The sequence below is a fragment of the Hyperolius riggenbachi genome, chromosome 2 (assembly GCF_040937935.1).
Source record: "Hyperolius riggenbachi isolate aHypRig1 chromosome 2, aHypRig1.pri, whole genome shotgun sequence".
In the NCBI taxonomy this organism is placed as follows: domain Eukaryota; kingdom Metazoa; phylum Chordata; class Amphibia; order Anura; family Hyperoliidae; genus Hyperolius; species Hyperolius riggenbachi.
Window position 1 is genome coordinate 75,388,751 of NC_090647.1, and position 16,804 is coordinate 75,405,554.

A 16,804-nucleotide genomic window follows, 5' to 3' on the forward strand; every position below is an offset into this window, starting at 1 on the left:
CAAAACCTTTTCTGCTGTTATGGTTTGGAGTTATCACATACTTTAGGAGCACTTGCCCTAGTGCCAAACAGTGCCAAAATTTGAATGCTGGGAGTTCTTTTTATCTATAATATATTCCTCCTCTTTAATTTATTTCCCTGCCTAGCTGATCACTTGTGTGTACAAGCAAGGCTGAGGTGACTCAGTGATTGGATGTGTAAATAAAAAAAAAGACTCTGGGAGGAGGGCAGCTAATGAATACACAATGGGCAAGAGAAGGGAGGAGGGGCAACAAGAGTCAGGGAGGATATGATGTCAGCATTATCTTGGCAAAATGGCCACTGCCTAGACTAGGATTTTCTGCTTTTCTTTTGTAAAATTCACAGAAATCATTAAGTGGATAGCACAATACATCTGTTATGTAAGTAGAAGTCGTATTTATCTACTTATATATGTGTTTATTTCTAGGTAGGAATGGGTGTCGCTTGTTCTTTAAAAATAGGAAGAAATGCTCTTTCTTCCTGTTTTTAGTCATGGTTGGTGCTTACCTTCAGTGCACATTAAGCAATTGTTAATTTATTCTTATTGTCCCCTAAAAGGAGATCAGCAATCAAACGGGTGAATAACTCACGTTTAACCTGAAATGGTCATCAATGGTCACACCACCTTTGTTGAAAGAAACCATGGTAGTATTTTTGCCAGAGGCTTACCGAGAATTTTGGAGCTCGGAGGCCACCCCCACCAGCTCAGCAGCCGTGGTCTAATACGAGGTCACCGAGCTGGGGGCGGGCCACAGCAACATAGGTGGGGATGACCTCAGAGCCCCAGAATTCTTGGCAGACTTCGGGCAAGTGACAGTGGGGTGGGTTTAAGATTAATTTCCATTTTAAGGTAAACAAGTGAGTTATACACCCTATTTAATCGTCAATACCCTGTTAGTGGACAATAAAGAGAACACTGAAAAAACAAACAATAGCCTACATTCCATTAAAGGAGTCATCAGGTAAGCTATCCTACCCCCCAATCTATTTACCTGGGGCTCCCTCCAGCCCCTTGCAGCTGACATGCTCCACTCTCAGCTGCCAGCCTGGGGTCCCCAGTAGTTCTGCACCTGCGCAGTACATTCCAGACGTGGATTTGATTGACCGTGGCGCTCGCACAGGCGCAGTAAGGGACGGCCTGGCAACACACTGTCTGGAACCCCGGGCCGGTAGCTGAGAGCGGAGCTGCGGTGTGGGACATGTCAGCTGCAAGGGGCTGGAGGAAGCCCCAGGTAAGTAGATTGGGGAGTAGGATAGATTGCCTGATGACTCCATTGAGAAGTACGCTTTAAGGCCAACCATGATTAAGCGCTCAATCTGCCATATCCCACATATCTAAATAACATTGTTTTACTGACGCACATAACCATCTCAACTCGCTGGCCAGAGCTGCAGTTGTTGTCCCTTTCATAGAGGTTGCCATTTTCCAAACTGCTAATTCTGAGAATTCACATTTACCTCCAAAGCTCATGATTCCTGGCAACATTTGACTCCTACGTTGCCAAGACCGTGCCACTGCAATTAATGAATGCACTGCATACACTCAGTTCAGTCTGTGCAGTGTTCATATCCCAGCTGCAGTGCAATTATGTTTTCCCTGTACATAAAATGGATTATGTTTGGAAAACAGCAATGCAACTAAAGTTAAATTACAGCAAGGTTGCCCATTTATACAAACCCTAGAGAGTTATCCCTGTGTGTGAAAGCTCAAAAAAATCTTGGGCACCTTGCACTCATCTCAAAGGGTAATAAGGAGGATGCAGGAGAACAGGTGAGTGCCAGTTGTAGTCATGCCTCCTTACCATAGAGGGGAGGGTAAGTGGCAGCAACAGTTGCTGCTGGGTCAGCCCACTGTCCCACAAGACCATTATCTTTACCCCTTACCCACTTAAACTTGCCTGCCCTGTAGAGCTAAATTACAGAGAGAAGCTATACATTGCTTGTGTCCTACTCACCAGGGCTGTGGAGTCAATACAAAAATCATCGAACTTCGACTCCCCAGTTTATGAAACTTCGGACTCCAGGTACCCAAAAACTGCCCCGACTCCACAGCCCTGCTACGTATCCCAGTCCACGTCTACGTATACAGAATACACATAAGCAGTGGAGTACCAATAGGGGATGCAGAGGATGCAACCGCACCGGGGCTCTTGGGCCAGAGGGGCCTACCAGGGGCCCTCCTTCATCCATATTAGCCATTTATTGGTGCTGTGCTGATAATGAACACCTCTGTATGTGCATTGGATAGTGGTAATCCTTAACAAGCTATTTTCTTACTCTGATTACACCTCTCTGACACTAAAACTGTCCTTGGTAGTTTTTGTGGCTCCATATCAATAGAGTGCTTTGGGCCCCATGTTAAACTCGCATTGGGGGCCCCAAGCTCCTTAGTTATGCCACTGCACATAGGCATTCAAATATGCAAATAATATGAACAGGCAGATAAAAAAGGGAGTGGGGCCCACAGATCTGTAAGTACACTGCTTCATGAATGACAAGTTTACCTACAAATCCTGAGTGCCACGATGGAGACCATTACCTGGCAAGCGGATGGATCATTTTTCCTCCACCACATCCGTACAAACTGTCTGGTTCCCCAATACTCCTGTATATGTCCATTAGAAGCTCCTAATAGACACAAAAATATAAACGTTTTACTTATGAGAAAGGAAGCCATTCCCATCAGTAGAAATTGCCCAACTAATGAGGGGAAAAACCTGACTGTGGTTACACTGCTGTCAAGGCTTTGTATAACAGACTGAGACGATTGTGCAGAAACTTGACAATGTATTATTGCAAAATGCTAAAAAGGGGAAACAAAGAGCTCAATATAGTGTAGTATGTACTGTACTAATAGCAAGTTTGCCACAACTAGAAAAGAGTGTTATTCACAAGCATGGGTTAACTCAAAGGCAACAACTGTATAGGCAGGTGGGGAGAACAAACCTTATCCCACTCAGGTTAAAGGGAACCTGAAATAGGGCCACAACAAAACAATATACATACCTGGGGCTTCCTCCAGCCCCCTCCGGCCTGATCACTCCCATGCTGTCCTCTTCTGGTTCCCCATTCGCCTGCAATTGGCCCCAGAAAATCCTCAGGTCTGGAGCAAACTACGCATGCGCGTCCTGGTTGCGTGCTCCCACTCCGTTCATGTCGCCGGGAGCATACTGCGCAGGTGCAGAATACTCCCGGCGACAAGAGCAAAACGGTGGGGCTTGCCTTGCCAGACTGCGCCTGCACCGTCTGGGCGAACGAGGAGTCAGAAGAGGACAGCATGGTGACAATCAGGCCGGGAGGGAGCTGGAAGAAGTCCCAGGTATGTATATTTTTTGTTGTGACCCCATCTCAGGTTCTCTTTAAAGAGAACACGAGGTGGGGTTCTGAGAACGTAATCCAGTGTTCTCCCCAGAGCCTATTACCCGGGCGGAGCGCCCACCAGATCTCTGTCCCCGCCCGGCTGCTGTGATTGGCCGCTTTCTGCATCATTAATTCTTTCCTCCGCACGATAGACATGACAGCTTGGAACGCAAGCAGAGACACCATCTCCGCCCTCCTCCTCAGCTCCTTCCTTCCTATCAGCAGCGTGGAAGGGCGGGGAAATCTCATAGCAGAGAGAGGAACAGGCAGACCGAAGGAACTTTCAGCTGGAGTCCGCACTGAAAAGAATGTGCGGTTTGATTTATCTTTTGGTGAGTCACTCCCGCTGGCTACTACAGTGGACAGACGCTCTTCTCTTCCTCTCCGTCAGAGCAGCATGTACAATGCCCCCTTCCCCAGGTCCTTCAGGTCACAAGAATGTCAGAGACCTCAAAGAAGTGTGGCACATTAACATATCAACATGTTTCTTTATTCTGGAGCATTCGGTGAGAGCAGCAATAAGTGGTTTACAGAGGCTGTAAAAGGCAGCTTTCATTCTGCCTCCTGTGTCTCTGCACTTTATCACAAGCTGACACTTGGTTTGCTAGCTATTAACCCCAAATTGTTCAGTTCAGTTCCATCACTGTATTATCTAGCTTTCAGTATGGGCAATGGCAAAAAGTTTAGTTCAGCATTTTACATCAAGTTTAGCCTTTTTTTTGTCTCAGCAGTTAGTTATTTAGGTTGAGAAAGACATACATGCATTGAGTTCAGACAGAATACTTGTATGTTCACAAATCACTGTGCTGTACAGAACAACTGTAGTGAGAGGTATAAGGAGGCTGCTATCTTTATATACCTGACAGCCTCGCTGAGCCTCTGCCTATAATACTTTTAGCCATAGCCCCTGAACAAGCATGCAGCAGATCAGGTGTTTCTGACATTGTTTTCAGATCTGACAAGATTAGCTGCATGCCTGTTTCTTCTCTGATTGAGACACTACTGCAGCCAAGTAGATTAGCAGGGCTGCCATGCAATGTGTATTGTTTTAAAGGAAATAAATATGGCAGCCTCCATATTCTTCTCACTTCAGTTCCCCTTTAAACTATCATGGCTTTTGCAAAGTCTTCGCTGGAGTTCTCACCACTCATGTCACCTGCCCGTGTGATCAGTTTTAAGTCAGCACTCCTCTGGAACTAGTGTATGTGCAGCAGCAGGAGTAACATACATTGCATGCAGGGATGGTGAATGGTGTCAGGTCATATATGTGATGATGGGGCTATGGCACTAAGGCCCCATTCACACAGGTGCTTTTCAGGGAATCCTTAGAGCTTTGCTGAACGCCAGCGAACAGAATCACTATGACAAAGTTGCCCTATGGTGGCATTCACACTATAGTTGCGATTTGTATGAAAATCACAAATGCACTGCATACAGCATTTTGTGAGCATTCGCAATGCGATTTTTGTTTCTTGAACAAGTTATCGTCCTACCCAGTAGCACTCAGTGTGATGCTGACCTCTCCCCAGCCAGTGCGATTCCCCAGCCAGTATGACCCTCACTCTCCTTTCAGCGTTTCCTTACTTTCTGACCCAGCAGCACCCTGCGTAACCTTACTTCCCCACCCGGCTACTTTTTCATGCCACCCGGCTGGAAAATATTTCTGGGGAGAACACTGCGTAATCCCCATACAGAGACTGGGTCTGCCTATAGAGCCCAGCCTCTGTTGCTAGCCAGATTCCCCTTAAGCCCCCCCTCTGCGCTCTGCGAGACCCCATTAATCACAGCCGCGCTGTCGACACGCAGCGTGTCACAGCGGTCTGTGTTTACCTCTCTAATGCCAGTCTCGCCGCTCCCCCGCCTCCTGCATCGCTCTGGTCCCCGCTCACATCCCTTACCTTGCCGCTGATTGGAGGGAAGGGACACGGGCGGGGACCGGAGAGATGCAGGAGGCAGGGGAGAGCGGAGACTGACATTAGGTAAACATAGCCCGCACAGCGCGGCTGTGATTAATGGGGTCTCGCTGAGCACAGGTGGAGCTTAGGGGGAATCTGGATAGCAACAGAGGCTGGGCTCTATAGGCAGACCCAGCCTCTGTATGGGGATTTCATTGTTAGAACCCCGCCTCGAGTTCTCTTTAAGAAGCCTTTCTGTAGTATCAAGAAACAAGGTGTAGCATCCCTCCACCAAGGGTGGACAATAGGCAATATAGTGGTAGGTAAAAAGATAAAATGACAGCATTTTATACGCACCTGTAAACTAATCCCAGTTTCCTCCTTACTCTTCTCACTCAAGCTGACGATGGTCTCAGTCTGACTCTCTTCCTCAAACTTCAGAGATTTCCGGGAGCTGGAATTAGCCCTGAGTGCAGACAAAGCACCAGATGTAACATGGACACTGCATGGCAAACCTCATACTTGTGGATGTAGAGATAAATAACAGCCACAAAACGTATAGCCCACCTTGCTCGTAGCTCTCTGTCCAGTCTGATCTTGTCCGCATAGATTTCGGCATACAGCAATGCTGTGAAGTGGGCGGCACAGGACTGCACTGCCATGGCCACCTCCAGATAATTAAGATCCAACCAGAAATTGTTCTCAAAGGCCGTTCCTTCCCCTGGTCTACAGTATAGGGAGGGAAAGTCATTATTACAGGAGGATCATTGCTACACAATAGCAGGATTTATTCAGTAATAAAAGGAACCCGTAATCATTTTAGTGCAGCTAAAACGACATTTAATTTTGAGTGTTTACTATAGGCTTTTTGTTAACCACTTTCGTACCAGCAGTCTCTGACCCCTTAAAGTGAACCGAGCACCTTTTTTATCATCAGGACATTTCTATAGCACATGAAAAATGCATGCCGACAATTGGTTTCATTATTAAAATAAACTTTCATTTTACCTTGTATTTTACATTCAAAGTAGTTTTATTAGCCTGTTTCAGCAGGCCTGCCCGACCGTCCCCAACCGCAGAGCTTTCAGGAACCTAATTGTTTTATTGAGCTAATTACCAAGAAGTGAACAATGCCTTTTCATCAACAAATGAGGTGAGTAATTAGGACTGTTTCTTCAAAGACATTGTGTGTGTCAATGTGTCAAGATAGCATCTTTGACTTCTGTAAATAAGGAATGTGAGAAGGGGAGGGGGAAACATGGCAGCTTCTATGCCAGGAGAGATTCCAGTGAAAGAGAATGTGCTCAGTTCCCTTTAAGACCAGAGACTGTTGGTACCAAAAAACGAACAATAGATTGGCTCACAGTAATCACAGGGTCAGGAGCCAATTAAAAATCGGCTCCTGACTGGCTCAAAGAGCTCTGCCGTCACTGAAGCAAGACTAGTTACCTTTTTTGTTTCCTTAAATGCTCCACTACACTGAGCATTGTTCTTCGAGATGCAATGTCCGCTGTGCCAGGAGCCACACCTTCAGACTCTAAATTACGAAAAAAAAAAAAAAAAAAAAAAACTGTTTAAATTCTGTGCATCTATTACATAATTACTTTGAGACTTCTATGTAAAAATTCATTTGTATGAACCATTTCATTGTAAATGAAGATCACAGCTCTGCTGTACCTGAATCTTTAAAGAGACTCCGTAACAAAAATTGCATCCTGTTTTTTATCATCCTACAAGTTCCAAAAGCTATTCTAATGTGTTGTGGCTTACTGCAGCACTTTCTGCTATCACTATCTCTGTAACAAATCAATGTATCTTTCCCCTGTCAGACTTGTCGGCCTGTGTCTGGAAGGCTGCCAAGTTCTTCAGTGTTGTGGTTCTGCTGCTTCCAGGCCCCTCTCTGCACACTGCCTGTGTATTATTTAGATTAGAGCAGCTTCTCTCTTCTCTTTTACAAGCTGGATAAATCGTCCTCTGAGCTGGCTGGGCTTTCACATACTGAAGAATTACAGACAAGGGCAAAGCTGTTTGCAGGAGAAAAACAAGCAGCCTGAAACTTCAGTGCATGAGAACTGCAGGAGGAAAGAAACACACAATGATCTTTTGAGATTCAAAAGGAAGGGTGTATACAGCCTGCTTGTGTATGAATGTATTTTCTATGTGTGGACATACTGTACATCAACCTACTTCCTGTTTTGGTGGCCATTTTGTTTGTTTATAAACAAACTTTTTAAAACTGTTTTTAACCACTTTTAATGCGGCGAGGAGAGGCGAAATTTTGACAGAGGGTAATAGGAGATGTCCCCTAACGCACTGGTATGTTTACTTTTGTGCGATTTTAACAATACAGATTCTCTTTAAAACTGTGCTGTACTTTCGGTGCAAGTATGGCTAAGGGGACACAGTGGGAAACCTCATAGGGAACAGTTCTAGAACCACAGCAATGTTTACCAATTGGCTGTATAGTGTTGGTGTAGTTATTATTACTACTCTCTGAAACCTAAAGGCTGTAGAGGGGGGGGGGGGCGCTGAAACAGCAACCAATAATCAAAGCAAAATTTACCTATGAGGTTTCCTACTGGGTTGCCTCAACCATACTTTATTGTATTACTCTATTTATGTAAGTTGTATTCAGCTGGCCAATCATCTGCACTTTCTAACAATTTGGATAAGCCCAATTCCAAACCGCATAGAATTTGCAAGCAAATCTAAATTATTAACACCCCACTGACCATCTTCACTATTATTATTTTATATTTATATAGCACCACCATCTTCCGTAGCAATGTAGAGGACTTAAAGAGGAACTTTAGCGAACAGGGGGAAAAAATAAATCAATACATTGCAAAGTGAGAAATAAAAAAAAATAGAAGAGATAAAAAATGATTGATATTTGTCATGTAACTTGTTCATGTTGTTTGATCCACTATCAGCCTGCCCGTCATCATCTTCACTACTGGCAGACATGAAAAAAAAAATTAGACAGTACCAACTGCCATTATTTATGACCACACCCACTAGCATTGTGAGGGAGGCATTATGCACAGAGGGAGATATTGGTTGCTTGACAAGTTAGAAACTGCTGTTATTTCCCACAATAACAAGGTTCACAGACAGGAAAGAGTTAGGACCTAGGCCCTGACATCACATTGTGGGGAGGGGTTTCACCACAATATCAGCCATACAGACCCCCCTGATGATCTATTTGAGAAAAGCTCAAGATTTTTTTGATTGGCCTAACATTGGCTAATTTTACCCACTTCCAGTATTCTAGCATGAGAGTTTACCTGTATAATCTGCTCATAGTATTCAGAATCTGTTAGCCCTCATACTAGATGGAGTTGATAAAAATGACCATCAAAACTTAAAGATAATCTGTACTGTAAAATTCTTACAATAAAAAGCATACCATTGTATTCATTATTTTCTCCTGGGCCCCTCTGTGCTGTTTCTGCCACTCCCTGCTGCAATCCTGGCTAGTAATTTCCATTTTTATGCAGTGTTTACAAACAAAAGACATGGCATGTGATAGGCTGAGAGTAGCTCAGTGTGTAACTCATACAGAGCTTGCAGGGGCCTGGAGAGGGTGTGTATAGCTTCTATCCAATCACAAGCAGCACAGCACATTCCAGCCTGACTGCCTCAGCCCGACAGAGGCGACAGAGGAGAGATTAGATCATATAACAGAGATAATACAGCCACTGTGCAAATAGGAAAGGCTGCAGTAAGACAGAGCACATTAGAACAGCTATAGGAACTTATAGGATAGAAGAAATAAGGCTCAAAATTTTGTTACAGAGTCTCTTTAAGTACCAGGGAGTTGGGGGGCACATAAGCTCCCTGTTACAATTAGATCTGTATATTTAGTGGAATAGTGGGCTAATGCTGGAGATACTGAATGTACTGCTTTGCACAATACACTTTTTTTTAGATTTTTGATTTACTTCCTTATACACCCTGACATTACCGGAGTCTGAACTTGCTGGAGTTGCCGATCTGCTGGACATGGGGACGGAGCGGCAGCTGGCACTGAAGAAGCCCTGGATGTGCTTAGACAGGAAAGGTCTCCATGTGTTGCTGAGGTCTTGCAGCAGCATATTGTGTATGAGGAGAGGCAACACCGCCTTACAGAAATCTGCTTTCACCTGGGAACACAAATTATATGAACAGCGGAAAAAACGTATTTCATAACATTTAAAATTCAGTGTGAATTAAAAAAAAAAAAAAAAGTCTGTGCTAACTGCCATAAAAGTGTACCTATTCATTTAATAAAAGCTGGCAGGCAACAGTAAGAGCAAATACCACTTATTGTTGCAAGACAGGTAACACTCCCCCCACCTTACAGCTGATTCATGGGTTGTGTCCACATCAGTGGCGCTTTTCACTGTCAGGGGTGACCAGTGTCAAACGTTTCCCATGCAACTACCCCCCCCTCCCCGCCCCCCGGGGATCTGCTGTGCCCCCCTAAAAAAAGGTGCCAGGCTAGCAACAATCTGCTTGTCGCCAGCCTTCTATGTACCTGCAGCCTGTCATTCCATATCGGCTCCCCCGCCAATGTCCGCCTATGTGAGTTTCCTCCAATCGGAAGCTAAGCCGCGACCCAGGAAATACCTCCCAGGTTGCAGCTTAGCTTCCGATTGGAGGAAGCTCGCTGAGGCTGGCAGCGGGTGGGGGAGCGCAGAATGAATGACAGGCTGCAGGAAAATATAAGTCTAGGGACAAGCAGATTTTGCTAGCCTGGAGCTTTTTTTTCAGGGGGGCACAGCAGATCCCCGGGAGGGAGAGGGGCGAGGGGGACTAGAGGCGGCAATACAGAGACACAGAGGCATGTGATTATGCACAGAACATGACTCTGTGTCCTCTTAAGATTTAAAATACCCACCTTGGGTTCTCTGTAAATACCAATTCTGGCGTCCGTTGTGTCTGCACTGACCCACTCATCTGACCGCCCACTTTGCATTTTCATACAAGACTATTTTGTGTGTAACATTGCCACCTCTCGAAGTTGACCTCCTTTAATGGAGCTATCAACATCAGGAATCGTTTATTTCGCCAAGCATGACTGGGTCATGCCCGGAATTGGGTTTGGCACAGTACATTTGGCTCAGAAGGGAGGAACAGAAAAAAATTTACACTTACACATGTCAGTAGCAGACGGTTACAGTTACAATTACACATGTCAGTAGCAGACGTTTACATTTGCTTTCCATTTGTATTTACATTGTACATTACATTCGCGTTAACAGTTTGCATACTAGGGCAGCAGTTGGCTCTGTCCGTGACAGTTCTATATTGCATGGGGGTGCCCTGGTGGGGAGTATGTTGAGGGAGTTCAGGAGGCTGACGGCTGAGGGAAAGAAGGAATTACTATGCCTAGCCGTCTTTGTGGAGATGGCCCGAAGCCTTCGTCCCAGTGGCATCGGACTAAAGTAGCAGTGGCCCGGGTGAGAGGGGTCGTTAGCGATCTTCAGGGCCCTCGATCTCAGTCTTTTGTTGTGTAGGAGGGCAAGTGAGGGGAGAGGTCTCCCAATGACCCTCTCCGCCGCCCTGATGACCCTCTGAAGTGAGTGCCTGTCGCTGGCGGTTGCGCCAGCGTACCAGACCAGAATGGATGAGCAGAGGATCGACTCAATGGTAGCGGAGTAGAAGTTGGTCAGAATCTCTTGGGTCATGCCAAACTTCCTCAGCTGGCGGAGGAAGTACAGTCTCTGCTGGGCTTTTCTCTGTATCGCGGTGATGTTGGGCCTCCAGGTGAACATAGTTCCACCCAACATAGTTCCACCCAGGACCCACCTCTGGCCTTGTCTGATAGGAGAGTGCTGACCAGCTGCATGGACAGGGGGTGTGTCTAGCACCAGATTGTTTGGTTGGAGGGGCAGAGCATAAATGTCCTGGCTTCGGGACATTTATGCTCTGCTCTATGAGCCAAACTCATAGCCCATGCTCCCCCCCCCCCCCCCCCCCCACCGCTCACACATCTCCCCAGTACTGCAAACTCTTCACTGATCACCAGTAAACTGGAGAATCCATTTTAAGATCTGCCTGCTGACATTCAAGACTAAACCACACGGAACCCAAGTACATAGCGGCTCTATTGGAGCTCTATGCCCCTCCACTCAATAACTTGGTTATTCCCAAGATCCACCTAAAGGGGAACTGAAGTAAGAGGTATCCGGAGGCTGCCATATGTATTTCCTTTTAAACAATGCCAGTTGCCCGGCAGCTCTGCTGGTCTAATTGGCTGCAGTAGCATCCTGAATAACACCAGAAACAAGCATGCAGCTTTTTCACATCTGACAATAATGTCAGAAACACCTGATCTGTTGCATGCTTGTTCAGGGTCTATGGCTAAAAGGATTGGAGGCAGAGGACCAGCAGGACAGCCAGGCACCTGGTATTGCTTAAAAGGAAATAAGTATGGCAGCCTCCATATCCCTCTCGCTTCAGTTGTTCTTCAACCACCTAACGCAGGATGATGGTGGCGGTAGAGAGTCTCTCTCGTTCCTCAGTCATGCCATATAGCGTGTTCTCGCAAGGAGTGAGACTTGCAAGGAATGAGTGCTCGATCAAGCACGTGTTCTCTGCAGTAAACACAGGGGGCCACCACGATCAGTCTGCCAGCTGCAATCGGAGCTGGCAAGCTGATTTAAACGCAAAAAAAGCCAAAAATATATGTATACAGGGCTGAGAAGTAACGCATCGCTGTATAGAGGATGTCCTTGTCACTTATCTGTCCCCAGGAGTGGCTCACAATCTAGAATGCTCTTTTGTGGGAAGAAAAGGAGGTAAAAATCATTTAGGTGCCAAGTTGTATGGCCAAGCACTAAACCGTTAAAGTTGTGAAAAAAAAAATACCTGGTCACTAGAAAGGTATATTGTCCTTAAGTGGTTAAAAACATTTGTTGCAGCATGTGCCTTTTCCTATGCAGCCCTTACTTTAAGGAACCCACTTCCACAATCCGTGCAAGAGGCTCCTTCTCTGGACAGATATAAAGCGGATCCGAGATGAAAAACGAACTATAACAAGTAACTTGTCTATATATCTTATCTAAAGTTTAGATAGTTTACACAGCAAATCTGGCTGCATACAGCTTTAATATAATATGAGTATTTCTTCCTGTGATACAATGACAGCAGCCATGTTGTTTGTAAATATTACACAGATGCAGGCTTATCTGCATCTTGAGCACTCAGCCTGTGAAAAAAACCTAATCCCCCCTCCTCCGCCCTCCTCTGCCTCTGAAATCAATGGCTAGTAACACCTCCTCCTCCTCCTGCCCAGACTGAGCTCCCATGAGCCCTTGCTACTGCCAAGGCTCTCTGAAACCCTTTGGGCGTGGCTTGTTTAGTTTATAGGGATTTAAAAAGTATTTGGCTTGAGGAATGCCCTGTAAACAATAGGAAAGGAACACAATTATGCAATGAGTAAAAGTTCACCTCGGATCCACTTGAGACTGTAGAATGCAGGGTCACATTGCTTTGAGTCCCCAAGGAGAAAAGCACTATAAAAATACTATTATAATTCTTCTACTAAGTATCCATAACATCAAAGCTTGATTTATTGGCAACAGGACTGTAGCCATGGCTCAGTAACTGACCTCACATAAAGGTTTAAGTAACAGAAGGACTTCACTTTTCACTCCACCAGACTCTAGCAGAGTGCAGGTCAAATTCTTTATCCAGTCTTCATGGCTGGTGTTTTGTGGAATCCAGACACTGTGATCATTTAATCCATCCAGTGTGTAGCTTCCACTGTGGGCTTCTTCCTCCGAATCTGGGAGCTAAGAGATGAAAACGCACACAGACAATTACAATATGGTACTACTAGCATAACAATCAAGACCAGCAACAACACAAAGATACATTCTAACAAACTATATATAGACAGATTGCTCGTATTACCTCCTCTTCCTGTTTAAAGTAAATGTAAAGAGACTAAATAATAATAATAATAAAAAAGTCTTATGAACAGGGAAGGCTCTGGATCCTATAGAGCCTCCTGTCTTCTCTTGCTTCCCTTGTTCCGGTGTTGTCACCCTTGTGTGTTCTCGACCAACTGGTCGAATGCATGTTCATGAGGCCTTGGAAGGCTTTGTACTGCTATGAGTGTCTCAGAAGCCTTCCAAGGAAGCAAGTTTAAATGGGGTAGACAAGGCTGTAATGAGGGGTACAAGAGAGGACAGAGAAAGCACTATAGGATCCAGAGCCTTCCCTGTCCATGGGTAAGTATCTGACTTATTTTTAGTTGCTTCACATTTACTTTAAGTGTAGATTATAAGCCATGAAGTTTTATGATCCCTCATAGTCTCACACATCACCTGAAGCCAAAATGTAAGCTCATCTCTAGTTATCTTTTTGTTCTTCAGGAACCGGAGCTTAGCACAGGACTAATCAGATCAAGAAACTATAGCATATGCCCACGATTAAAGTGTACCTGTAGGGAAAAGTGCCCCAAATGGATACTTCTCTCAGTAGAGGAAAGCCTCTGGATAATCCATAGGCTTCTCCCACCCTGCTTCACCTCGCCGTTCCGAGCAAAGAGATGTGTGTAATCCGCACTTCCATCTGTGAAAGAGTGCGGCCGTCCTGTGTCTGTGCAGTAGCATGGTGGCGCTCAGGCTCAGCGGAAAAAGACAAGCTGGAGAGGCTCTGTGCTACTGAGCAGTGCAGGTGCGCCATTTCATGGACAGGAGTGCAGTGGCAAAATCCCAGTGGGTACCAGCTGGATGCTGTAGTCTCAACATTTCTGAATAGTGGGTTGCTGCATCAAATTCAGGCTACCACCATCTTGAAAAACGTAAAGGGCCTTAATTGTTAATCCCAGGAGCACTTGCGATCTTGGAACCCGGAAGGCCACAGCAGTTGAAGAGGTGAGAGAGAGAGAATGTGTGTGTGTATGTGTGTGTGTCACTTAGGAGAAAATAATACATATTGGGGGGGGGGGGGGGGGTGATTGTGCCATATATATGTTAAGAGGAAATAAATGATCACCCCTTATTTAATCTTGTATCCTCTCTAAATACACTTATTTTGTATGGGACCATTAGTTTAGCGGATATGATTTAGCTAACAAACCACATAGGAAAAGGAGAAAGTCCAACAGTAAATAATAAATATAACAAGTACCTTTTTTTTCGGGAAGCGAAAAGGTTGTAGATAAACCAGCATAGGGTCTCCGCTTTCCTTGTACAAATCCCAAAACTGGCAGCCAGTTTTTGTGGCCAAGATATTTTTTAAACAAGTAACAGCTGCAGATCGAACATTGATGCTAAAATAAAAAGGAAAAAAATAAGTAGATCAGTTTTGTCATTTAAACATGGGAAACCCGTGAGGGAATTGAAGGAAGGGGGGTTAAGTGGTTTGTAATATAAAACCATTTCCAAAGGGAGGTTCAAGGCGAGTCAGGCAAAAACTGTGCGGGAAATTTGGGTGTTGCCCGCACCACAATAGGCCGTAATGTGAGTTACGTCTATAGCGGAGCTCAGTCAGTAACTTGGGTGCAGTCACAAGACGAAGCACAATTTAAGATAAAAACAGTAATTCGGCCACCAGCAATGTTTGGAAGCCAAATTATGTCCAGTGTCCATGGCGGTTTAGAGGGGGAACAGTAATTAACCCTGCCTGAACTTTTGCAGGAGCAGGGTGAGCCGTTTTTCGGCCTTACAGAATTTACCAGTGCCTTAATTACATATATGCGTATGAGGAGTTCGCAGGAGCAGTCCAGGTCAATTACCAAAAATTTGTGAGCGTTGGCCATCTTCCCCAGACTAAAGCCCGGTATGCCCCTTCAATTTTAATTGACCAATGATTGGCCAATTTTACCACCTTTGTGTAGAATGATTTTGAATACTCTGAACAGGTTCATACTACATGAAGATTGTAAAATTGGTCAATGATTGGCCAATCAAAATTAAAGGTATGCATCAGGCTTTAGTGTACATAAAACTAATGAGAGCAATTGATCTCCGTTTAGATTTACATTCCATTCTACTTTGTGGAAATAACAAATGGTCACTTTATATTTTTGATGATTTCCTCTGCTGGATCTGTAATGGAAACCAATTACTATTTTTCATCTGTATACAAAGTTACTTAACCACAAGACTGGTGGTCTACGATTTTAAACGATTTCTTAGTGTGGCAAAAAAGCAGAGACCTATAGACCATGGACAGACAAGTGAGAGCGAGGAAGAATCCTGTATATATTAGCACTGCTTCCACCTTCAGAGGTGTCGGGTCTCTTGGCCACACGCTGTGAAAGACTCCGCAAATAAAATTCATCTGACACAAGAAGACTGGAAGGATGAAGCAGCAACAGGCAGCGATACGCACCAGTGATCGGTCAGGACAGCGTTTATTAATGTCAGGATAAAAAGAACACACTGAAGCTCTTTGTCTTCAAACACCTCTCCAGTTCTTCCATACTGCAGCTCTTTCTGGGGCTGCAGGGCTATAGTGCAGAAGTCAACAGGTCCCAGTTCTCCCAGGCAGCTCCCTACAGCCTCTGCAAATCACAAACACACAGCACAAACATTTTCAGGAAGGGGTATTACAATTTCAACTTGCTACAGTGGAACAAATAAGAAAAGCAGCTTAAAGAGGGTCTGAAGCGAGAATAAAACTCGCTTCAGCTCTTATATTCAGCAGGGGCATGTGTGCCCCTGCTTAAACGCCGCTATCCCGCGGCTGAACGGGGGTCCCTTAGCTCCCAAATCCCCTCCGTTCTTTGCGGGGATCACTTCCTGGTGAGGCAGGGCTAATGGCCGCAGCCCTGCCTCTCAGCGCGTCTATCAGCGCGTATCTCCGCCTCTCGCCCGCCCCTCTCAGTCTTCCTTCACTGAGAGGGGCGGGGGAGAGGCGGAGATCTGCTGCTGATAGACTCGCTGAGAGGCATTGCTGCAGCCGTTAGCCCTGCCTCCAGCAGCAGCAAAATCTATGACCAAGTTGGTCGATGATTTTGCAGGGGGGGGAGGGGTTTGGGGGTGAAGGGACCCCCGTTCAGCCGCGGGATAGCGGCGTTTTAGCAGGGGCACACATGCCCCTGCTGAATATAAGCTCTGAAGTGAGTTTTATTCTCGCTTCAGAGTATCTTTAATTACCATGGGGCAATATTCAGCATCACTTATATTAATGATGCGTAAAGAGGAACATTTGTAAAAAAAATAATGAATAAAGTTGCTTATTTTTTTTTCCTTTAGTACTCATTTATAAATTTAGTCAGGGTTTGCCCATTGTAAACGCTTTCCTCTGCCTGATTTAGATTCAGAAATTTATCACAGGTGGCAAAATGTTTAATTCTGACAGATGATCGCTGCGGAATGTTCATTTACTGAGAGTCCTGTGCACAGAGGCAGATATTGCTTGCTTGGCAGTTGGAAACAGCCATTATTTCCCACAATGCAACGAGGTTCACAGACAGGAAACGGTCATGGCCAAGGTCATGACATCATGCTGTGGGAGGGGTTTCACCATAATTTCAGCCATACAGAGTCCCCTGATGTTCTATTTGAGAAAAGGGATAGGTTTCTC

General features: G+C 45.2%; 1 protein-coding gene across 1 annotated transcript in view; it reads right to left on the bottom strand.

Moving 5' to 3' along the window:
- Positions 1 to 16,804, bottom strand: part of ATM (ATM serine/threonine kinase) — a 216,521-nt gene that overhangs the window by 84,207 nt on the left and 115,510 nt on the right. The window contains 8 exon segments of the mRNA XM_068266920.1: positions 2,560 to 2,648; positions 5,633 to 5,741; positions 5,843 to 6,001; positions 6,725 to 6,812; positions 9,243 to 9,420; positions 12,874 to 13,056; positions 14,402 to 14,543; positions 15,608 to 15,779. Coding sequence (XP_068123021.1) covers positions 2,560 to 2,648; positions 5,633 to 5,741; positions 5,843 to 6,001; positions 6,725 to 6,812; positions 9,243 to 9,420; positions 12,874 to 13,056; positions 14,402 to 14,543; positions 15,608 to 15,779 — 1,120 coding nt within the window.